This window comes from Jatropha curcas, chromosome 1 (assembly GCF_041381405.1).
Source record: "Jatropha curcas cultivar XTBG-Jc1 chromosome 1, XTBG_Jcur_1.0, whole genome shotgun sequence".
NCBI lineage: Eukaryota > Viridiplantae > Streptophyta > Magnoliopsida > Malpighiales > Euphorbiaceae > Jatropha > Jatropha curcas.
In genome coordinates, this window is record NC_143151.1 from 18949326 (window position 1) to 18975284 (window position 25959).

The 25959-nt window shown below is 35.3% G+C and overlaps 1 protein-coding gene across 1 annotated transcript; it reads right to left on the reverse strand.

The window, feature by feature from the left end:
• Positions 1-189: 189 nt before the first annotated feature.
• On the reverse strand, positions 190-23601 carry LOC105634572 (lysine-specific demethylase JMJ25-like). The gene is given in 14 exon segments (XM_089719587.1): positions 190-408; positions 2284-2345; positions 4157-4276; positions 15757-15842; positions 15949-16021; positions 16451-16662; positions 16747-17041; positions 18185-18511; positions 19630-20347; positions 20455-20518; positions 20966-21110; positions 21228-21324; positions 22552-22667; positions 22749-23601. Coding segments are annotated over 14 exon segments (2691 nt in total). The 5' UTR covers positions 23034-23601; the 3' UTR covers positions 190-317.
• Between the last annotated feature and the right edge of the window lie 2358 nt (positions 23602-25959).

Below are 25959 nucleotides of genomic sequence, written 5' to 3' on the forward strand. Positions count from 1 at the left end.
GTAATTACCAAAACAAAATAGCGTATTGATCTTGCACTCACAATATCCTTCTCAAATCCTCTAAAATAGTTTTTCCTATCTAATTATTACTCTTTTTTTTTAATTACTTCAAAAAAAATTTAAGTTATTGTTTCTATTGCAAATCTATTCCAGAAGAACTAACTAGTGATTTAGCATTCTCCCACAATAGGAACAGCAATGTAATAACAGTGGCTGTCTTGGATATAGAAGCTCATACAAAAGCATTTTCTGCCACTTGTTTTAGAGATGGAATGAACAAAAATTCCAGAAAATAAAGTATTCCATATGACTAATATTCAAAAAGAAAAACTTCCTGCTAAAAAGAAAACAAAATCTGCAGATTCCATTGGTAGCCTGTGGAACAATCGCCGACGACTTTTGTTTAGCCTACAAAAGAACCACAATTAAAGAAAACAGGGAGCATAATAATCAGAAAAAGGTATTAGTAGCCCAACGAACAATGCCTCAACAAGGGCATAGACTCGCATGTCTACTTCCGCTTCTTTCTTGTTTGAGTCCTGGCAGTTGGCTTTTGCTGAAGAGTTCAATGGATCAAAGTGATAGTTGAGAATGACACAAGGCTTTTCATAAAAAGACAAAGATGAATTTATGCATTTGGCCAAAATTTATTCAAAAAGTCACCAACTCAGCTGGGGAATCTTGCCATGATGTACCCAGTAACTAAAAAAAGTGTTGTTATTGTATTTCATTTATTCATTTTCGGCGAGTTTCAACCTTGGCATAATATTAAAAGTAGCTTCATTGTGACTTAAAAGCCACAAATGCAAACAATAAAAATAAGCAAAAGCAGCAATAAGTAGAGATGGCAGCGGATTGTGTAGATTAATTAAGTCCATGACCTTCAGGAGATATAAAGACTACTTATGTTTGTTAAAATTAAGGCACATAAAGCATGTACGTGTAGTTTTAATACTAATTATATTTGCGCGTATAAAATACAAAGATTTTGAATAGTAACAAAATAATATTCTTAGATATATATTACTAAAATTATGCAATTATATAATTCCTTATGTAGTTAAGTTAAATTTTTATGCAGTTAATTATGTAATTCCTATATAAATAATTTAGTTATTAATTAATAGTGACTTGTACAAAATAAAAACTTTGACCTATATAAAATATATGATTTAAATTTTAGATTTATATTCTGTGTTATAGCTTGGAAAGAACTGTTTACAAGTTCTTCAAATCTCAGACAATCTACCACTGAACTTGCACCCAGCTAATCAATTTAGCTACCGTCATCTTCAAATCACAAGTTTATTCAATTAAATGGATTTTTGCATCTAACATCCTAAGTATTCTCTGGAGTCCCATATATTTAGAAATTACATCCAAAATGCCCAATTTGATAACCTCTTTCGTTGTCCTTCATTTTCAAAATTTCACTCTCTTTTGAAATAGCTAAGTGAAGAAAATAGAGGGCATTGTAGTTTTTGGCGCACTAATCAGTGGAGGGAAGCTACATTTCTTTTGGGATGAGATTGCCTAGTATAGGGGTTGGCTCATACCCCTTCCATTGTCTCTAGCAGATTATAAGCCATGAGAAAAACTTTCAATCCTTACTGTCCAAAAATCATAATTCTGTCCTAAGAAAGCAAGAAGTCATACAAGTTAAAATTCCTGCTATCCAAGGGGGAAAAACAGCACTGAGAAATTTTGATGAAACTCTCACAAGTCTCCGTCATCTACAAAAAGCCCTTAAGAAGAAGGGTTTGACACCAGTTAAAGTTTTCAGATAATTAAGAGAGAAAATATAACATGAAAGTTAAGAATAGAACTTCCCTCATTAGTATTTTGTTGGATAATTTGCCATAATATATAGCAAAAATTTTATTAGAGAAGAAAACAAAGTAAATACTAACTTTACCTAATATTTGCACCTTTAGCTAGAGAACATTCCTAACTAGATAAACTCACAGCTCTAACAGAAACAAAGAAACCATTACTCTGAAATAGCCCCACTTAATGAGAAGTTGAACAATAAAGCAATTTTTCTAATGGGAATGAGCTCATTTTCAATTCATAACACAGCATATACTATTAAACAAGAAAAACAAAAACACTACTAATTTGGAGTTGCATCATCCAAAACTGATAAAGACTACTCATTATAACTTCTATAAGCAATAGTCTAGTGGGAAAATGAAGAAACAAAATTAAGGATGAAGCAGTCAATATATATGCTCAAGATAAAAGAATGAATGTATAAGTCAGAATGTATCATTAGCTACTCACTCTCTGCCATTATCCAACACTTCCACAGCCCATTTCATAGCATGAAGATACATTTTCTGCACCTGTTTCAAGGCCCAGATTCTAACTAGTCAATACATAATGGGAAAAAAAAAAGTAATATTTGGATGAGCATAAGTAATGCAACCAAAAACAGAGTTGAACAAAGGTTATGAACATTGTGGTGCCATAAGCAAAACATTCCACATATGATGTTCAATGGCACAACATGGGCGATATGAGGTAAAGGGAGCAGGGGTATGGTTAGGCAGCAATTAGAATTCAAATGATGCTAGTGATCCAATATTACTAGTTACATTTTAATAACATGTCTATTGGACATTTATTAAAGAAATATGAAACTACAGGCCCGTTTGGTTCAGCGGTTTATAACAGCTGATAGTGATTGTTGATAGCTTGTGGTTGGCGGCTCATAGCGGTTAGCTATTGGTCGTGTTTACTAAAATTTTAATAGTAGTTGTTGTTAAAACATATAATAGCCATTAATAATATAATTGTTTTTATATATTATGATGTATAGTGTATGTGTTATATATTAATTTAAAAAAAATATTAATTTGAAAAAAATAATTTTATTAGCAATTATTTTTATGAGGTTAATGAAGTCCATATATAATGTACATACAAATCAACTACTAGCTGATACGAAAAAGCTATAAAACATAATTGATGGAATCAGCTGCTGATTAGGACTTCTATCAATTATCAGTTGCTTGATTAAAAAGCTTACCAAATACTTACAACCTAATTGGTGGGTACAAAACAGCTATATCAGCTGCATGAATCAGCTAAACTAAACGCTCTCTACATCACTGCCTTTGTATCAAGGATATTTTTAAAAATCTTAATGAGTTGTCTTGCTAGGAACTAAGCTATTACACATTATATATCACAATGTTATTGCCTTTATTTTGTCTTGTTTAACATTTAGCAATTGAAAAGTAGTCTGCTTATGGATTTTAAAGTTTCATTTTTGTTTTCTTATGGGATTTGGAATCTTTTTAACTAGAATACTATCAGTCATTGATCCAAACAAAAAAAGCCTTCTAATAGCTAAAATGTCAAGAATTCCAAAATAAAGGCTGTTTGATTGACATCTTAAGTTTAATCTGGCCTCTAACAACTTTATAAGCAAAAATTAATAATTAACAAAATAACGAATGCAAAACGGCAAAAAGTAATTACCTTGAAAAGTTGAATTTTGGTTTCCTATTTGAAGTGGAAATTAATATATTGATTGAAAGGAAAAAAAAAAAAAAAGAAAGAAAGAAAAACCGTTAAATTTCGAGACAAGTTTGGATATAATTTTAGTGGCATATGTGACCAACTGTCTGTTTCCACTTTTAGTGGCAGATCTGGCCACTCGATGCGATTCAGACTAGAACCAGGAAGGATCAGTTCCAGTCCCAATCCCTCCCCCAAATGTTTCAGGACCAGAACTGACCCAAAACCACCACTTCAACCGCCAGGTCTGGGTAGATTTGGTCCCAAATTTTCTTTCAAAAAAAAGAGGCAAAAGGTAGGAAAAATTGAACTGGACCAATGGGTTTTTGCTGGGCCCAAAACCAACTGAACCATGAGCAGAACTGGAACCTTAGGATAGATCCCCATTCAGTATTTTCTGACCTAGAAAGCTAGAACTGCTGGTTTATTGAACCAGAATTCCCAGTTCAATTAACAGGCCAGGCTTTGTGCCCTTATCATTTCTTTTCCATCTGAGACTCGCGAATTCATTTATGTAAAAATAAGATTTGAATTTGAGCCATTGTTGAAATCCGATCACACAACAATCAAACAGGCTCTATCAACATAAAATGCATAATAGGAAAGAACTAAATGTAAAGACAATTCATACCTCCAACTTGTCTTCCTTAGCCCGATGATTTGGGGGAAGCATGCGCAATTCCTCCATCAAACGGATGCACTCACCAACATTTTCTGGTGAAACAAAGTTCATTGCTACCTTTATACATGACTGTAAAATATGGAAGATCATTAGTCACTTTACCTATGCATATGAACACAAGCCCCAAGAGGCAAACCAATTGACAACATAAATAAATGAATGGAGTTAGTCAGGCATGAAAATAGCAAATGCTAAGGTACTAATTTCAGAGGCGTCCTATGATTTCTTCAAAGTGCTCTCCCCCATCAGGCATTTACAGTTTCCAAAGACAAGTCAACACAACATGCCATGCACAGGTTTCAACTTGAAATCCTATTGATAGTCTCAAAATAAGAGGATAGTGATATAATGTTAAACTCCAATAAGAATGTTCATTAACCCTTTTTTGTGGAAAGGTCCGCGTCCTATATACAAAGATAGGATGGAATTCGTTATGGAGAGAGATATCCAGGAGCATTATCTCCTAATATTTCGCCAGTATTTGCAATCCTCTTTTCGAGGTGGGTTTCTTTTGACTAAGTAATTCTTTTGGCTATCACATAATTTCTCAAACCCATGCCTTTATAGTACATAAGACACTTGCAGTGCATAACAAATAGATGCGGAAGCAATCTAAGCTAATAATGCAAATTTGAGCAGCGCCTATGGAATGGTCATAATTCCAATAAAGTTGCCAAATGAAATTTTGTTGAAATCTTTGTGAATAAAGTAAAGATTGTGTTTCCTAGTTTAGGTTTATTCCTATTTAAATTACTTCCTATATTGGAACAATTTTTTGTCTATATATAGTGGAATAGAGGTTGAAAAATATAACCCAATTGAAAGAAATAAAACATAATCTTTCCTTTAATTTCTACATGGTATTAGAGCCATTGCCGTGAATTTTTCGGCAACGGTTTCAGTTTGCAAAGTGGTTTGAGATACACACGAAGTGGGAGTTGGTAGTCACCGCCCGTCTCAGAAGGAAGAACGACCGCCGATTGGCACTACGTCTAAACCGCGTCGCCGTCCGACCACGCGCATGTGCACACGCACCTTCAAAAGATTCTGAGTATTCTTCACGCGCCGGCGCGTGCAGCTGTTTCCGGCGAGCTCCGTCGACAATTCTTGTTCCGACGACCTCGACTCGGTGTAGCGACTTAGACCTACTAGTTCTTTAGCACCAGTTTTTCCTTTTTTGGAATTTTTTCCCTTTCCACCACTGCTGCTGCCTTTTACCGCTACTGCCGTTTAATTTTTTTTTTTTTTTTTAAAGATATGGTTGACGGAAAGAAGATAGATATGGTTTTTCACTCATAGAGCCCCTCACTTTAGATTAGTCCGGTGAAGTTGGATGGAACAAACTACCTGGCTTGGTCTCGGTCTTGTTTATTATTCATTGAAGCTAGAGGTTTGCAGGGATACCTTAATGGTGGAGCAACAAAACCAGTTTCGACAGATCCTGCCTTTAACAAATGGAAATCCGAGAATTCTCTTATTATGTCTTGGTTAATAAATTTCATGCAGCCAACTGCTTCCCGAGGATATTTGCTTCTTGATACAGCTAAGAAAAAATGGGATGCTGCTTCACAGACGTATTCACAAACTGGAAACTATGCTCAAATGTATGAATTGCGACAGAAAGTTCATGAAACCAAGCAGCGAGATCTAACTATCGCTCAGTATTTTGCTGAACTTAGTGGGTTATGGCAGGAACTAGATTATTATCAAGACTTTCAAGCAAGATGTACTGATGATGCAACTCAAGTTCAAAAGTTGATTGAAGTAGAACGTGTGTATGATTTTCTAGCTGGTCTAAATAACGAGTATGATCAGATTCGAGTCCAAGTTCTTGGACGAGATCCTTTTCTATCCTTACAACAAGCATACTCATTTGTACAGCAAGAGGAGACTAGGAGGAACGCTATGGTTCACAAATCTACCATTGACAAAGCAGGGTTGATTGCTAATTCTGCAAGAGAACATATCCAAGCTGCAAAGAGCAGTTCTTCAGATAGAGATCAATTATTTTGTAACTATTGCAGTAAGAATAATAGGAACCTGTAGACATAGATAGTGATATGGATCCATTGGTGCCTCCTAATGGATTCTAGTGGACTTTGCTTGGATGTGGTCTTATCCCTTATTGCTTGTTTTGGTCTAATTAATATGTAAGGGATATGGGCCCATAGTGTTTATTTAAGTTATTTTGGGTTGATTTTATGATGCATGCAATCTGCCCAATATTAAGTTGTTTATTTTGGGCTAGAAATGATTCTATTTTGTGTGTACTAGTTAGGCCCATGTGTTTTGGCCTTAGGACAGCCTAGTTAGATACTCTTCTTTAGGGTTATGTTTGTTTGGGGCTTATATATAGCCTCCTTAAGATGTAAAACGGGATTTTTAGCCAACCATTGAATTGAAATCAAAACAAAATGTTTTCTTCTTGTTCTTTCAAGAACAGATTGTGTTCAGGCTAGAAATGATTCTATTTTGTGTGTACTAGTTAGGCCCATGTGTTTTGGCCTTAGGGCAGCCTAGTTAGATACTCTTCTTTAGGGTTATGTTTGTTTGGGGCTTATATATAGCCTCCTTAAGATGTAAAACGGGATTTTTTTGCCAACCATTGAATTGAAATCAAAACAAAATGTTTTCTTCTTGTTCTTTCAAGAACAGATTGTGTTCTTCATAGAACCAAAATATCCTTAGTAGTTAAGCTTGTGAGTTCTACAAGATTAATTGCACCAAGAATTTCAGAGTTGTTTTCAAGAGTACTTGAAGGTAAGTTTCTGATTCTTGTTCTAAATTCCTTGCTTTCTCTCTTCAAGAGTACTTGGGGGTTAAAGGGATTGTCGGGTACTTCCGAGATTGCATGCTTTTCGCTAGATGTTCCTTGTTGATTTGCAAGAGTACTTGTTAATTGGCTAGGGTCGTATCATCTGGTATCAGAGCACTGTGGTTGTGGATTTCAATCTATCCTAGGGTTAGGGACTTAAAAAAAAAAAAAAAAAAAAAATCTTTAAATATTGTTCGATCTAGACATTATCTCTTTAGATCTTGTTGGGTCTAGACAATTTCTCATTAGATCTTCTTGGATCTAGAATTTTCTTGTTAAATCTTCTTGAATCTAGTTTTCTCTTTGTATCTTCTAATTGTTTGCATCATTTTCTAGTTACCCTTTTGACTAATTCAAGATCTATCTTTGAACATTCTTGTTGTTTGCTTATTTCTTGATTAAAAAAAAAAAATCTGGATCTGAATTGGTTGTTAAAGACATTACCTACCTAAAATTGAATTGGGAGACACAAAAATCATTGTTGGACAAAGTCATTACCTACCTAAATTGAATTGGGAGACACAAACCATCCACTTATACTGTCATTCTTATTTAAGAGAGAGCAACCACCAAATCTCTAGGGAGATTGGATAGACCTGATTTGAAAACCTACACACGGCGGACTAATACAGATACAACCATGAAGCATGAGACCCCTGATCAACCGTGCTCTCTAATTTCAGTCCCTGAAGATACAGAAGAACAAGAACTTGGTGAGTCTTCTTTAATTCCTGTTGATTCTGATCCTAATCTTGATTCCAATCCTTCTGACAATGCTTGATATTCCTATTGCTGTCAGAAAAGGAGTTAGAACATGCACTAAACATCCCATCTCCCATTTTATCTCCTATAATGCTCCGTCCCCTTCCTATAGAGCCTTTGTTTTGTTTGTTTCTTCTGTTTCTATACCGCAGGATTGGCAAGAGGCATTACAAGACTCAAAATGGAAGGCTGCAATGGTTGAGGAGATGAGAGCTTTGGCAAAAAACAAGACATGGGATCTTGTAACTCCACCAGGAAAGAAGCCAGTTGGATGTAAATGGGTGTTCACAATTAAACATAGGGCAGATGGTTCAATTGAGAGGTACAAGGCTAGATTGGTAGCCAGAGGATTGGAGTTGATTATCAGGAAACATTTGCCCCTGTAGCCAAGATGAACACAATCAGAATTTTGTTGTCTTGTGCAGTCAATCTTGACTGGGAGTTATATTAATTTGATGTTAAAAATGCTTTTCTACATGGTGATTTGAAAGAAGAGTTGTATATGGAGATTCCTCCTGGATTTGATGATGACAAAACCAGAGGAAAAGTTTGCAAGCTGAAGAAGTCATTATACGGGTTGAAACAATCACCAAGAGCATGGTTCAAAAGGTTTAGTAAAGCTATGTTTTCTTTTAGGTATATTCAGAGCGATGCTGATCATTTTTTTGTTCATTAAACATCATAAAGGTAAGATCACATTGCTTATTGTTTATGTTAATGATATAGTGATGACTGGAAATAGTGAAGAAGAAATGACTCACTTGAAAAATTTATTAGCTAGGGAGTTTGAGATTAAGGATTTGGGAAAGTTGAGATATTTCCTTGGGATAGAAGTTGCTAGGTCAAAAAAAGAAATTTTTATTTCTCAGAGAAAGTACATCCTTGATCTCCTTAAAGAAATTGGTATGTTGGGATGTAAACCTGCAGAATCACCTATTGAAGCTAATCATAAGCTTCAAGCTGGAGTGGGAAGTTCAATTGATGTTGGCAGGTATCAGAGATTGGTCAGGAGATTGATTTACCTTGCCCATACTAGACCAGATATTGCCTATGCTGTAAGTTTAGTGAGTCAGTACATGCATGACCCTCGAGTGTCTCACTTAGAAGCAGTGCATCGGATTCTAAGATATTTGAAATCAACTCCATGTAGAGGACTTTTATTTTCTAAACATGGTCATTTAACAATAACAGGCTATACAGATGCGGATTGGGTTGGTTCCCTTGATGACAGGAGATCAACCTCAGGTTATTGTGTTTTTGGAGTAAACTTGGTCACATGAAGAAGCAAGAAGCAGGCTGTTGTTGCAAGGTCCAGTGCAGAAGCTGAATATAGAGCTATGGCACAGAGAATCTGTGAACTTCTATGGTTGCGCAGATTAATGGAAGAGTTAAAGTTGGTTGAAACAACAAATATATCCTTATTTTGTGATAGTAAAGCAGCCATCAATATTATGAACAATTCAGTCCAGCATAGTTGAACTAAGCACATAGAGATTGATCGTCACTTTATAAAAGAGAAGATAGTTGAAGGTTTTATAAGTGTTTCCTATATAGCTTCAAAAGAGCAACTAGCTGATGTTTTCACAAAGGGTTTGCATAGCAAGTTGTTTCATCCTTTAGTTTGCAAGTTGGGCATAAATAATATCTATGCACCAACTTGAGGGGGAGTATTGAAATCTTTGTGAATAAAGTAAATATTGTGTTTCTTAGTTTAGGTTTATTCCTATTAAGGAAAATCAATATAGTACACGTATTCCTAATTAGTTCCTAAGTATATTCCTAATTAGTTTATGATTTGTATTCCTAAATAGCTAGGTAGCATAGGAATTCGTTATATATAGACCTATTTAATCGATTGATGAGATACAAGAAATACAATTACAATATATTCTCTCAACATGGTATCAGAGCCTTTCATTCACAAAAAAAAAAAAAAAAGGAATTTCCCGAAACTTACCTTACGAGAAGCCACTGCCACCCTAGGAAGCCTTTCTAGGGTTAGTATTTTGCCTCACCGCCCATCCCAAGATATTCTCCAGCTGCCGATCAGCAACTCCCAAGAATTCGGTCGTCGGATTCCAAGCGAATGGCCACCACTTGCCACCTCTTTCTTCCTACTCTAGTTCACGCGCTGGCGCATGTCCAATGGTCTGTTTCACTCCGATTCCTCTCTCCAACGTTGGCTTGAAGAGAGACGTGCAACCCAGTGAGTTGCATCATCATTCTTGGGCTTATTCAATAGGTTTGTTTGCTGCGATTCTGTTGCAACTGTGTTGGGCAGTCCTCTGCTACTGTTGTTGCTTTAATTTGCTGAGGAAACCTATTTTTCCTTTGCTGTGACAATTGGTTTAGGTGATTTTCGATGATTTTCTAGTGATTCCTTTTTGCATTAGGGTTTAGTACTGCACCTTTGCTGCAGTTACGGGTATTCTGCTTTTGAACCTTCTCCTTTGTCGAGAGCAGTGCAACCCCAATGAGTTGCATTGTGTTCTTGGCCTTCAGTGGTGTGCTCCGTTTGCCAGATTTTACTTTGCTGCGTTTCTGAATATCTGCGCTACTGGGCTTCCTCTTTGAGGCATTGATTATGGAAGCTTGAAACAACCCTGTGAGTTGTTTTCTGGTTCAGTGAGATTTGTTTCGACAACCTAAGTGTGTTGTCTTAATGCTGCTACTACTATTTGGTTTGGGATTCTATATTGCTATAATGAAGTGGGTACAGTTGCTGAGTATGGTATTGTGCTTTGCTGAAAGTAGTAGTTTGTAACAAGTTGAGCATGATTAATATTGTAGATTTAACGTGGGAAAATATTTTTTCTGTAATTGATTCATCAATAGGGACACATATATATACACATACAAGATACTATAAACCTATTAGGAATCTAACTCCTAATAGAGTTCTATTTACAACTAATCCTTAACACTCCCCCTCAAGTTCGAGCATAGATATTAATCATGCCTAACTTGTTACAAAGATAGTCAACCCGAGGTCCGTTTAGAGCTTTTGTAAAGATATCCCCTAACTGTTCACTTATTTTAACGTGTCCTGTAGAGATAACACCCTGTTGTATCTTTTCACGAATGAAATGACAATCAATCTCGATATGTTTTGTTCATTCATGGAATACTGGATTTGATGCAATGTGAAGAGCAGCTTGATTATCACACCATAACTTTGCAGGCAAGGATGACTTGAAGCCAATTTCCTCTAACAACTGACGAATCCAAATTAATTCACAAGCAGATTGTGCCATAGCTCGATATTCTGATTCAACACTCGATCGTGAGACTACATTTTGTTTCTTGCTCCTCCATGATATCAAGTTTCCACCTACAAAGACACAATATCCTGAAATTGATCTTCTATCAACCTTCGAACCTGCCCAATCCGCATCTGAAAAACATTCAATGTTCAAATGCCTATGATTACTGTAAAGCAGGCCACGACCTGGATTACCTTTCAAGTAGCACAAAATTTGTCCTAAAGCTTCCCAATGGATAACAGTAGGAGAAGACATAAACTGGCTCAGGACGCTCACAGAGTAAGCAATATCTGGACGTGTTACGGTAAGATAATTCAATTTACCCACTAACCTTCTATACATCTCAGGATCATCAAATAGCTCACCACCAATTGAAAGTTGCAAATTTGGAGTCATTGGAGCACTGCATGGCTTGGCACCCAACTTTCCAGTTTCCTTCAGTAAGTCAAGGACATACTTCCTTTGAGATAAGAAGATGCCTCTCTTACACCTAGATACTTCAATACCCAAAAAATACTTCAACAATCCTAAGTCTTTTGTCTGGAACTGGGTCTGGAGAAATGACTTGAGTGATGTAATGCCGGCTGAATCACTCCCTGTAATAACAATGTCATCAACATAAACCACAAGTAGAATCAAACCAGTCTTAGTACTTCTGAAAAATACAGAATGATCAAAAGTACTCTTCTGCATGCCAAATTGATGTACCACATTGCAAAATCTACCAAACCAAGCTCGAGGACTCTATTTTAGGCCATAACGAGATTTTCGAAGTTTACACACTTTACCCGACTCCCCCTGAGCAACAAAGCCTGGTGGTTGCTTCATGTAAACTTCCTCCTGAAGATCCCCATGAAGAAAGGCATTCTTAACGTCCAACTGATGTAAAGGCCAGTCCAAAGTAGCTGCTAATGAAATAAATAAACGAACAGAAGACAATTTGGCAACAGGAGAAAAAGTATCAGAATAATCCAGGCCATAGATCTGAGAATAGCCCTTTGCAACTAATCGAGCTTTGAGACGAGCAACAGTCCCATTAGGATTCACTTTAACGGTGAAAACCCACTTACAACCAATAGCTTTCTTACCTGCCGGGAGAGGCACAAGATCCCAAGTACCATTAGTATCTAAGGCAGTCATCTCCTCTTTCATTACTGCACACCAACCAGGATGGGACAAAGCTTGGACAACAGTTTTAGGAATAGAGACAGAGTCTAAGTTACTTACAAAACAACGAGATGAAGAAGAAAGATGATCATAACTAACAAAAGAGGAAATAGGGTAGGTACACTTGCGTTTACCTTTTCGAAGAGCAATGGGAAGGTCAAGGTCTGACTGGGGAGTGGATGGCATAGGCTCAGGTTGAGTGGAGAGAACCGGATCTTCTGTTGAAACGGCAGGTGGAGGAAGTGAGTCAAGAGTTCCTGGTCTCCTGGAATAAACTTGTTCAAAACGAGGGCGTGTAGATGTTGGTGCAGGAGCGAGAATAGGAGCAGCAGACGCTGGAGTAGGAGCAGGAGCAAGGTCAGGAATACGAGCAGGAGCAGGAGAGTTATGAACTTGCCGGATAGCATAGACTAAAAGGTCATCATTCTCCCCCTCACTCTTATATATATAGAAGAAGGAAAAAATGGAGTATTCTCAAAAAATGTGACATCTGCAGAAATAAGATAACGGTCAAGATCAGGAGAGAAACAACGATACCCTTTTTGATGCCGAGAATACCCAAGGAAAACACAACGAAGGGACTTTGGATCTAATTTGGAAACCTGTGGACGAACATCACGAACAAAACAAGTACAACCAAAAATACGAGGTTTAATGGGGAATAGAAGTTTAGAAGGAAACAAGACATTATAAGGAATTGCACCATTAAGCACAGAAAAAGGCATGCGATTAATCAAAAAACATGCAGTAGAGACAGCATCAGCCCAAAAATGTTTAGGGACCTTCATTTGGAATAAAAGTGCCCTAGCAACCTCAAGAAGATGTCGATTCTTTCTTTCTGCAACCCCATTTTGAGAAGGAGTATCAACACAAGATGTTTGATGGAGAATACCATTTTGTGACATATAAGATTGGAAGGAACTAGATAGGTATTCTTTAGCATTATCATTGTGCAATATGCGAACAGAAGTATTAAATTGAGTTTTAATTTCAGCACAAAAAGAACAAAAAATAGAGAATATCTCAGAACGAGTTTTCATTAAAAATAACCAAGTAACACGAGAATAATCATCCACAAAAGTTACAAATACCGAAAGCCAGTTTTAGAAATAAAAGGACATGGACCCCAAACATCAGAATGAACTAACTCATAAAGGGATGAAACCCATTTATTGACTCGAGGAACTAGAGGTAAACGATGATGTTTGGCAAATTGACAAGATTCACATTCTAAACTTGATAAAGACTGAAACTGCGGACACAACTTCTTTAAAGTAGACAATGACGGATGACCCAAATGACAATGAACCTCAAGAGGAGATAGAGCACCAGCACAAGCTAGAGATAATGAAACGTGTTCATCCAGAAGATAAAGGCCACCAGACTCACGTCCTCTACCAATAATCCGCTTTGTCAAAAGATCCTGAAACACACAATATGTAGGATAAAATTTGACACAACAATTCAGCATACGAGTAATTTTGCTAACAGATAATAGATTAAACGAAAAACGAGGCCAACAAAAAAGAGAAGACAATGGAAGAGATGGAATGGGATTGGCGGTGCCAATACACTTGACAGGAGATGTGGACCCATCAGCTAAAGTATCATGACGATTAAATTGTTTAGGTTCTTTTAATGAGGATAAGAGACTAAGGTTACCTGTCATGTGATCGGTGCAACCAGAATCAATGACCCAATCTGATGATGTAGACATAAGACAGGAAGGAGGAGTACCTGAGTTGGCAGCAGCAGCAATTGAGGAATCAGTAGACTTAGAGGAACGGTATCTAGAGAGCTCAGCATACTCCGCAACAGAAATTGTTACATTGTTGTCAGAAGAACTGCATAATTTTGATGTGCCATATTTACCCTTGGTGGCTTATTTATTAGTTTCTTGCAATACCGTTTAGTGTGACCAGGTTCATGACAATAATGGTAGATACGAATGCTTGTCTCCCGAGTGATTGGTCCATTACTGCGGTTATTTCCTCCTCTTCCTCTATTTCCTGGATGTCTAGCTACCTGATTACGACTCATAAGGGCACTATTATCAGAAGGGGAAGGTGTATGAGAACCTTCAGTACGTAGCAATCTAGCAAAAGTCTCCTGAAGAGAGGTAACATCACTGCCTGAAAGAACTTGTAATTTGGCAGTTTCAAACACTGGAGTAAGACTTGCAAGAAAACTCATCACAGTCATTTGTTCTCGCTGTGTCTGTTGAACCTTAACATTAGGACTAAAAGGCATTAAAACATTAAGTTCCTCGTAAATCTTCTTAAATTCCATGAAATAAGTTGTAAGGGGCTTATCTTGCTGGTCGGCCCGATAAAATCCCTTGCAGACTTCATACATACAAGACAGATTACCTTTTCCCAAGTACAAAAATTCAAGATAATCCATTAATTCTTTAACAAACTCACAATGATTAATTAACCCAACCACTTCATTGTCAATAGAGTTGCGAATCAGGAGAAATAACTTAGCATCTTCTCCTAGCCAACTTTGTCTATTGTCACCAATTGGTGGATCATCAATTAAATGATCATCTTTTTCAACACTCCTCAAATAAATTCTAATTGTCTTACTCCAATCTAAATAATTAGTTCCTTTCAATTTATATTCTGTGATTTTATTCATTGCTGGGATCAATTCAGTAATAACAGCTTTAGAATCTGTGGGTGTAGTTTCCATTAATAAAATACCCCAACAGCAACCAAATAATAGCACGAACCCAATTGAACAGTAGCAACACCAAAAGGAACCGAAAACCCAAACAGCAGTAGCAAAAAACAAAGAAAGCGCCTACCAGATGCTGCCGGAACCGAAAACTAACCACTGGAAAAGAATCTAGACGTCGAGTCGATCTTGGGAGACGAAATCCGGTCACCGGAAACTGCCGGACGCGCCTCCACTCGCCAGCGCGTGAGATGACGTCCGATTCTTCTGACGGCGCGTGAGGCACACTCGCCGGTCTTCAGGTCACCGGATTTGGTGGAGACGCCGATCGGAGGTCACTCTTCCTCCCTTGGGTGGCGGTGAGACAAAAGCAAAGGCCTAGGTAGGAGACCTAGACTGACAGGCGCGAATCAGAGTTGTCGCCGGTCGCCGGAAACGTCAACGCAGAAACCGGAAGAAAAAAAAATGCTAACGAGCCAAAGGCTCTGATACCATGTAGATTTAATGTGGGAAAATATTTTTTCTGTATTTGATTCATCAATAGGGACACATATATATACACATACAAAATACTATAAACCTATTAGGAATCTAACTCCTAATAGAGTTCTATTTACAACTAATCCTTAACAAATATCAATGCTCCAACTTGAGGGGGAGTATAAAAGAAAATCAATATAGTACACGTATTCCTAATTAGTGTAAAGATTGTATTTCCTAGTTTTGGTTTATTCTTATTTAGATTACTTCCTATATTGGAACAATTTTTTGTATATATATAGTGGAGTAGAGGTTGAAAGATATAACCCAATTGAAAGAAATAAAACATTTTCTTTCCTTTAATTTCTACAAATTTACTTTACCATCAAGTTTCTCACTTGATGAGGACAGCCTGCAGGTACAAAGACTGCATCTCCAAGTTTCTGGACAAACGTCCACGGCTCAATGCCTGCACCAAAGTGTATTAGCACATAATTAGAACCCCAAATTTGAACTGAAGAGAAAAGAATAAACAATTCTAGATATGGCAGATAATAATAAATGAGATGGCTAACCATATTCCTCTTTCAGTTTCCTCTTATGCTCCAGAGTCAAATAAAAGGTCTGATCACGTATAGGATGAACAACCTACAGAAGAAGAAACATTAGTTCATGACAAAAAGGGCAAAAGAACAAAAAAAAAAATTGCAACTACAACAAATGCAGCTAACCAGTAATACTCCGATTAGTTATCATACTGTATTTAAATTGAAACATGTCTCTTATTAGTAGTGTTTAAATAGAATATACTAGATTTGCAGATTTGTCTTCCAGAGCAGTATTTGCAGAATAATTATTTACAAAAAGATTAAATGATAGGGCATTTTTAAATTATTAAAAAACATGCATTCAACCATCAATTACAGTTATCAATTAATCTTTCCTAGTTGGGACGTGTTTTAGGGGATTGACCCAAAACCTTGACTAGAAGAAGCAAACATAAAAAATAATAGCACAGACACATTTCAGCGAGAAATAGACAAGCATAGCCTAATGTATTGCTTAATAAACATTTACCTTCTGCAATGGGCAACAGTGTATGTGCCTAAATTCTTTGAAGTGCTTGTTAAGATATCCCTGCAACTTGGGAACATCTTCTCGCCGGAAAATGTCCCAAAGAGAGCCTCCTTCATTGGGACTCTCCGACTCATTTCTACAATTTGATGTCCCAACATTATCTGTGCATCTACTTTGAACATCTGTCTCACTACTTTTCTGCTCCGATTTCTCTGAAAAGTTAAGCTCAATTAACAGACTTCGTATTCAGGTAAACAACATGACTGTAAGTTAATTTTCACTTCCAAAGCTCATACCTAGAAATACTTTGGCCTGCATGCTATTTTTCAGCTTCGATTTCTTTGAAAAAGCAGTATTATTAAACCTAGAATCCACATTTTGGTTTTCGATGTCCCCACATTCCTTGGAATTTGTAGGGAAGCTGCCAGACAAACCACCATGCATTTTTCCATGAACATCTTCCTCTATAAGCTGATCGTTTCCAAAAATTTCTCTTTCATCTTGCTTTATGTGCGCTTTTTTCAATTTTTCTATTGATGCTAAATCTACAGGATGAAGGGTCACTTCGGCTGTATGAGTTAAAACATTGACCTGAAACAGCCAATTTTAGCAAAGATAAATGGTTATAACATTTTTAGAAGGCTGGTGGTTAGAAGGCCAATTTTAGCATAAATAAACACAATAAAACAGTTAGCATGGATAAACAACTAATGCTTAGAAAGGCCAATTATAAGCTAAGCATCCCTTTCAGAATAATTACATCCTTATGTGCACTTTTTTCAATTCTTCTATCTTAGCAAGTCACAGGAGTGTAAGGGCTTCAGCTCTGTGTTAAAGCATTGACCTGGAACAGCCAATTTTAGCATAGATTAATGAATAATGATTAATGATTAAAATGCCCATTACAATGTTAACAAATTGTTCTAGAACAGGCACATTTCAACACCCGTACATTATTAAATTTACAGGTTCAAGTAAGACAGCTTAAAAAGACCAGAACCCAGATAATTTCCCGCCTAAGTGGAATACTAGGAATGGGAGTTTGATCATAGTTGTTTACAAATATATTTTCAATAGCATGACAGACTGCTTCTACGCCTCAAGCAAACGAGAAGGTTGCAAGCTCTTTACCATAGTTGTCATCAAACCAAAAACATGGAAAAAAAATATTTTGATGGTTGGTTTCTGGGTATTTTCTTAACTATGTAGCACGCATTCCATAACATGGCATGATAGGAAGAAGTTCTGGGTCTTTTGACTAAAGAAACAATTCACTAGGCATTAGCAAACTGCTCAAGATTTAGTAAGTTGTCATTATATCATCAACCATCATAGAATCTGAAACCATAACACAAACATCAACTGCTTAACTTCTAAAGACAATTTCAAACAATTCATACACAGCTGGCTGGTAATAAACTACACTTGGACTGTCCTCAACTGGATTGCAGGAGCAGGTATACATTGTACTAATGATAGACTATCCAAACTTGCTGCAAGATATCCAGTTTAGCCAAATTGGATGCAATGATATTTATATTGCATGGAGCTGTTCCACCAAATTAGTTGAATATTCATCCAGATCTTTTGGATTTTGTATTGAAATCACAGGGGCAAGTGCAGCACAGATCATACAAGAAATACACCTCACAGTTAATCCATTCCATCATGAATTTCTAGTTCTAGCTACAGAAAAAAAAAAATTATGCAAGAGAAAAAGAAAACCGAGCATACCACATCAGACATGTCACAATGAAGCTTGGTTACAGAATCTCCCCGACCAAGCTCTTGAGGATATCCATAAGCAATATATGTCTTTGGCCCCATATCTGGCTTCAAACACCCCTTAGGTAATCTGACAGCAAGGTTCAAGGGTCCATTTTGAGGATGTGTGTACTCCTTAAAGGGCAAACAATAAGTAAATTCAGCGCCATGTCGTGGCAGATGTTCATCGAACATACTAGATGTCCAATCTTTCAATTTCAGTATCCGAGGCCACTTCTTTATGTCAAATTCAGGCTTCAAGTATCCTAGAAAGAACTGATGGACACTTATATCTACCTGCATATTATTAAGATTTCAGCATCACTAGTTAGAGAAGCACACAAATTATAGTAGAGAAATAAAGCTACAAGAATTTGTTAGAGAATTAAAAAAGAAAGAAAAAACAGAAGATATAAGATGCAACGACAAAATGTTATCATAAACTGAGAATTGCACCATGACCACCACTTTGATTAACAATCCACTACCATAAATCTGAGGAGATATACTGCAAATTTCAAAGCGTCTATATTTGTCATTTATACAAGAAGCAATCCATGTGGCCAATAGTAGTGTTAAAAGATATTAGGTTAATATGGAATAACAGACTGGAAGCTAATAATTGGAACAAATAATTCATTATCCGTATACAGAGGAACAATACCTAATTATAGGATAAGTTTTGCACATCCCAATTTTATAAAACTTAATTATCCCACCCCAAGGAACAATAGTATTGGCATGTTGTTGCCTCGCAATGCTAAAAATTCACTTATAGATATGAAGAAAAGGACTAAAACAATATAATAAGCAGGTGCTAGAGATGAATAATGCAAAAGCATCCACCTGAACGATAATACGGCTCATTGCTTGAGTTTCTATAGCATTGACCTGCTGGAACTATTTGCTCTAAAATAGAAAACATAATGCAATCCCCATAAGGAAAAATACATCATGGCATCATGTCCACTGGAGAAAAGGCACATAACATTGGGACTAGTAAAATAATTTGGACATGCATACATTCAGACACCCATTCATGGAAATTAGGATCCATATTCCCATACAAAAAGGCAATCATCTTACTTCAATTCCTAAAAGGAGAAGCGAGAAGAGATTTGGCTTCTAAGAATTTTCTCTGGTAACAAACAATACTGGCTTATTTGATGCTTTAAAATCAATATTCAGCACTCAAAAATCATTGTTGAAAATGTATTACACTTTAAGAGAAACATCAGCATACAATCGCTCAACATAACAGTGAAGACAACAGAACAGATCTTCTCTTTAAAAACTGTGCATCGGCATCCTTTGTGAACATAGAAATTAAATATCATGAATAAATGCAAGCATTAGACCAAGCAGTTAAAAAGTTAGCAACATTGACTAAGGTGACCAGTCCAAACTATACTGACCCCGCACCAATCCAAACAGTCAATCGCCTTCACATCCAAAAGCGTGTCATGTTTTGCATTTCTTATCTGGCGAAAGGCACGCCACATGACCATTGGTTCCCAGCTTAAGCCAGTTGCAGTTTCAAGAACATTGCTAACAACCACAGGCTCAGCCCTCATCCAATGGTATTGAAAATGCTTCAGATCATTTTCGTTGATGTCTCTGGCCTTTGGATAGTATAAATAATTGTCTTCTGAATCCTCACGACATGCTGCTTTTAACAACTGATTATTTTCCAAGTCAAAATCTCCTTTGGAGTTAAAACAGGAACATCGTTCAACTGGATTTTTAACCTCATTAAATTCATATCTTTATGCAACAACTTCCGCTCTCTTTACTAATTCTGAAACCCAATATTCTGAGAACAAACATTTCAACTCTAGGTTTCCAAAACCACAACCACAAACAATGCTTCCATCTTCATTTGCTTTCCATTCAAAGTTGGAACTTGGGAAATCCTTAGAACTATTTTCAGGTGGCTTCTCAACTGCCAAATTGACTTCCTCCTTTCCACCATGCAAATATTCAAACCCTCTATCAATAAATTCCATAACCACTGCTGGACCGCTGCCCTGTAAATGTCCATTACGGATCTCCCAGCAACATATAAGGCATAGATGAGAAGAGCAGCTTGAACAGCTCCTGTGATAATCAAAGATAGAGGTTCTGCAGCTGTGGCTGAAACAAAGAGAAAAAAAGTAAAGGATGGAAGAGAATACACACTGCATTTAACTCCAACCCTTAGCAAAATTAGAGGGAAATTTGACACCAAGAGAAGGCTTTACCAATACATGCATTCATCCATAGGGCAATTAGCATTTTGAATCTCTAACATCAAAAGTGACACACCTACACAAATGAAACTTGGTCATTTTAATAAAATACCAAACCCACAAGCTGACCTAAACGTCCATGCATGAACACATATAGAGAAACTCACAAGAGCAGGCATTTACCTGCTTCTCCACAATAAGCTCAGAAATATGCATGCCGACAAAAAACAGGGAAGCAAAAAGACTTTGGAAGCAACAGCAGAAACAAGTAAAAAAAATATCTTCTATGTCTAACACCAGAAAAAAAATAAATAAATAAAAAAGAGAAAGAAAGACAAAGCAAATAATTTTGTATGATTTTGAAACTTGACCATTTAAGTGATAGGAACAAAACACAAAATGTAACTTCTAAAAATCTACAGATCTTATGAGGTTTAAACAAACCTGAAACAGTGCAAACTAAGCCAAAGCAAAAGTACTCCCTCATTAGTTCCAAACAGTATTTAGCACAAACTCTAAGTACCTCGTATCCTAGCTTCGATTTCTCGCTCCAGTATTTGTTGTTCATCTAACTGCTTCAAGAAGGGAAGAAGTGCTTGAAGCAAATACTTAGAATACAATACTTTCTTATCATCCGTGACGTGGAGCATTTTAAGACTTTCCAGCTCCTGCAGAGAATACCAAAATGGAGGGAAAAAAAAAAAAAAAACATACCAAGCTCTTGATTGGTTACTGCAAATAGTGAAAACACCAATAGATCATTGTTGCTGGGAAGAAGAACTAACTTTGGCTGGAGTATCACGCAAGCAAGCTTTGCAATTACAATTTTTACGACAAACTGGACAAGCATCAGCAACTTCATCATATGTCATCTTAGGACACCTATAGCGTGAACAAAAAATGAGTTTATTAACAAGCACGCTAATAGTGAAATGAACTCAAAAGTAAAATCCACATAATATCATGTAAAATAATTTTCATATTCAACATTTTAGTATACACATCTTGTGCTGCCAGCTTGCATTTGATTTGATTAAGTCTTAAGTTTAGATTATTGAAATTTTAGCTTAGATCTCTTAGCACAGAGAAATATCTCCCATACAAATTTTTGAGCAATTCCTCATGGAATTGCATTTAGAAACAAATAAATCGAAAGGCAAAACATATCAATGCATTATCAATAGTTGCATTTGGAAACAAATAATTGAAAGGGAAAAATCTCATAATAACTTGCACTGTCAAATACCAACAAAAAAACATAAACACAAACAATCTAATAAATGTCATCTTAGGATACCTATAGCGTGAACAAAAATGAGTTTATTAACAAGCACACTAATAGTGAAATGAACTCAAAAGTAAAATCCACATAATATCATGTAAAATAATTTTCATATTCAACATTTTAGTATACCCATCTTGTGCTGCCAGCTTGCATTTGATTTGATTAAGTCTTAAGTTTAGATTATTGAAATTTTAGCTTAGATCTCTTAGCACAGAGAAATATCTCCCATACAAATTTTTGAGCATTTCCTCATGGAATTGCATTTAGAACAAATAAATCAAAAGGCAAAACATATCAATGCATTATCAATAGTTGCATTTGGAAACAAATAATTGAAAGGGAAAAATCTCATAATAACTTGAACTGTCAAATACCAACAAAAAAACATAAACACAAACACAAACAATCTAATAAATGTATGAATTAATGAAATTCAGAGCAACAACGGGTAATAATACAGCAACATATCACTTAACAAGCTATCAACATAGGAGATGTATAAGTACTATTATTATTATAGAAATAGTGGATTCTAATATGTAGTTTTTATTTTTTATTTTTTAACCAAAGTTGGCAGATTTATTGTGTGTAGTTGGCTTTAACTATGAATTAACTTTGGCAATGAATTCATTATATTCTTTTCTTTCAACCATTTATTTCAACTGTTAGTTCGTATCAAATATACAACTAATAATTCAAGTGTAATAGTTTAATGCCACAAAAGTTTAATAGCATTAAAAGCAATTCAAATGTCAAAAGCTTAGCTATCTAAAATCTGCTGCTTCCATATAATACGAACTGGACAACTGAAAGCAAAACTGTACCAGGTTGACAAGCAATGAAAACAATAACGCTTCCTTTTGCAATTCTGGCACCTAAGAACTGCACCTTTGTCATTCCTCTGGCACTGATGGCACATTAAGGAAACTTCCGCAACGAACTGCAACACAAAAATCAAAAAACAAAAGCCACTAATAATATACAGAAGGAAATATTAACAACAGACAAAATAGAAAATTACCTTCTGCCTCTTTGTCCTTGTTTGCGTAGCTTTCTTTCGATTTCCTTCAACAGAATCTCCATCTCCATTTTCATTACCTTCTAATGTTTCCATACCGCCTATCTCAGTGGCTGTCGTGCTGTTTCTGCGCTTACTACCCCGCTTCTTCCTCGATGAAATATCTCCATCTTCTGCAATATCCAAAGCATAGCTCATCTTCTTTTCATTATCTCTTAGTTTCTTCCTGTAAGAGCTTTCATCGACTTCCATAGAACCAATATTCTCTCGCTTTTTCTTAGTATCCATTTCCTGGTTTCCCAAGTCACTTCTTTTCTTCCCAGGCTTTCTACTCTTATCCTTCAAAGAAATTCCTTCACTTTTCACAATTTCTCTATTTTCCTGCTCTTTATCAGCGCTTTCCTTCAGTTCCTGATCATCTTCTTTTCTTTTATCAGACACTAAACCCTTTTCCACAGTACCTTTGTTAACGTATCTACTTCCTTTTTTTTTCTATCCCTCTACGAGCATCCTTCCCGTCAGCCCCTTCATCTTCACCTTTCTCCTCCACTATTTCACCATTCCCTACACTTTTTTCTTCAATCTTTCCCACTTTTCAAATGTATTAACCATCTCACGCCTCCTTCTTTCTCAGAATTACAATTTTCCACTACTTCCTCACTATTTTCCTTCTCTGTGTTCTTTCTCTTAAAAACTTTTCAGTTTCTCATCGTTTCCTAATCCAAATTCGGGTATGAAGGGTTTCTTGTTTTTTGTGCTGCAACAATTTGGGAGGGAATTCTTGCCCCCTACATTTTTTTTTCTTTTTATTCAGTGATAAATTTTTTTTATTTATTAATTTAAATACATTATAATCTTATGTATGAGAAAATACTTTTCTTCTTGCAGTTTTAGATGTGTTGTTGATCAAATCAGTCTCGCTATAAATGTCGAAAAAAAAAAAAAAAATTCAGTCTTGCTATAGGTAAGTGATATTGCTTTTTATAGCTAACCATAGGATCACCGCGGTTCAGTTTCAAACCCGAACCGAATCAAAACTGATCGGCCAAAATTGAAATTAAACCATAATCGATGGTTTTTTATTTTTAAACGGTAACCGAAATTATAAATTTAAGATTCGGTTGTATTTCTTTTTTTTTTTTAAATCGAAATCAGCGATTTTGATTTAAAATTGACGATTTTGATTAAAATCGGCGATTCCGATTTAAAATGGTGAAGAACATGCCTTTAAAGGAACTCTTAACTTATTTTTTTTATTTTATTGTAATTTTTAAAATAAAAATTTTATTAAATTGGTTTAGTATTTTTCAATATTATTATTATTATTATTATTATTATTATTTATTTATTCAAGTTACAAAGCTTAAAAAGAATTTTAAAAAGTTTGAAATAAATTATCAAATTTTGGTTTCAAACCAAAATTGACAGCTTCAAAACCGTTTTAGAAACCGCCTAAAGTAGCTCAATTTTGGTTCCATCTTGCTTATAATTGAAACTTGCAGTTTTAAAACCGAAACTGGCGGCTCTAGAAACGTGGTCATGTTGAGTTTCTATAGCAATAAAACGCAGTGTAATAAAATAATTATTCTAATAGGGATCTGTTTAAACGATTAAAATAGTAAAATTGTTTAGAAGAATACCTCTTATTCTTTGAAACTTTGGTCTACGTTGCTAGATTGTCGCAAACCACAAATCGTCCAATTGTCCAACCTCTAATAGTATCAACACGAACAGATAATCGAAAAACTCTAAAACTATTTTAGAGGGTCGAGAGAATAGAGGATATAATGATGCTAGATATTTTATACTTTATATTTTGTTTTGTATCTATCAACAATAACTGTCTCTTAAACCTTATATATGAAAACTTTAGGTCATAAATAAATAAATTATAATTATTTATTTAAACCTTTTAAATAAATAAATTATAACTAAAACAACACTTAATAATTTAGGTAAAATTATAATTAAATATAAATTGTAATTTTGCCCTTAATCTCCCAAAACTTATCAAGTTATTTGATTCAATTTCTTGTTTTTACTTTCTCATATCCATTCTTATGTATGTTACCTATTAGGTTCTAAATATGTTGGCAAAAAATATAAATTAAATTAATTAATTAATATTTAAAGGTCAAGTACATTGTCTAGTAACATGTCATGACTACCAAATATATGGAACGTTAAAGTGATTTAATTTAACTTTCGGTGCATGATTTATCAGTGTAATTAATATCACTTTATCATTAATATTCTGATTTAGTAATTAAGCATGGAGTATGTCTGTTTTACTAAATCATGTTAGTTATCTTAATCTTAGTATTAATTGTTTGAATGAAATTCCAAATCTGATTTACTAATTTCATTATACCTTGCGCAAGGATTTCTTAATCAATACTAATAGAGAACAATTGGAATATTTTTCCTAATTTACTTAAGGTAATGAATCATCTCTTAATTACACAAGTATTTTCATATAGTTCCTACTATGTCTAATTAATCATTGCTTATTATCCATGAATGAATAATGTGAACGAAGAATCAAAACATAATTATCTCCATACAAGATAACTTAATAATTTCAAATCAAAGGATCATTTACACAATACATAGACACATATAACTTTCTATATGAAATTCTCATACAGGTCAATTCAATGGAATTGTTCAAATAACAAGCACCTACATATTAGTTTTAGATATCACATATATCTCAATTTATGAGAATAACTACTTCCTTTCACAAAGGAAAAAACATAATATGTATCGGTCTTAACAACTGTAATCATCATCCATTAATGAAGAGAACATTGACCATAAATATTTAGAGACATTGCTTTAATGCAAAATGAAACTCATAATTATAACCACATTATAATTTATTTTGCAAAGCAATATTGTATAATGAACTTTATCTTTTATCGAGATTTTTTAAGTAGAATATAAAAGATAAATAAATGTCTGTTATTAATAATAATAATATTTATTATATAAAATATTATATCCAAAACATAATCAATCAAATTGGTTATAGGACATATAACTAACAGATGATGCCTAGCTAACTAGGCTACCTCTCGCGTAAGAATGAATGACAAATTCAATCCACGCTGGTGGATACCCGCTTTGATTTGGTCCTAATGAAGTTGATTTTATACGATCTGTTTAACAAAAAGAGTGGAATGGATATAAAAATTATATACATTGTGGATTT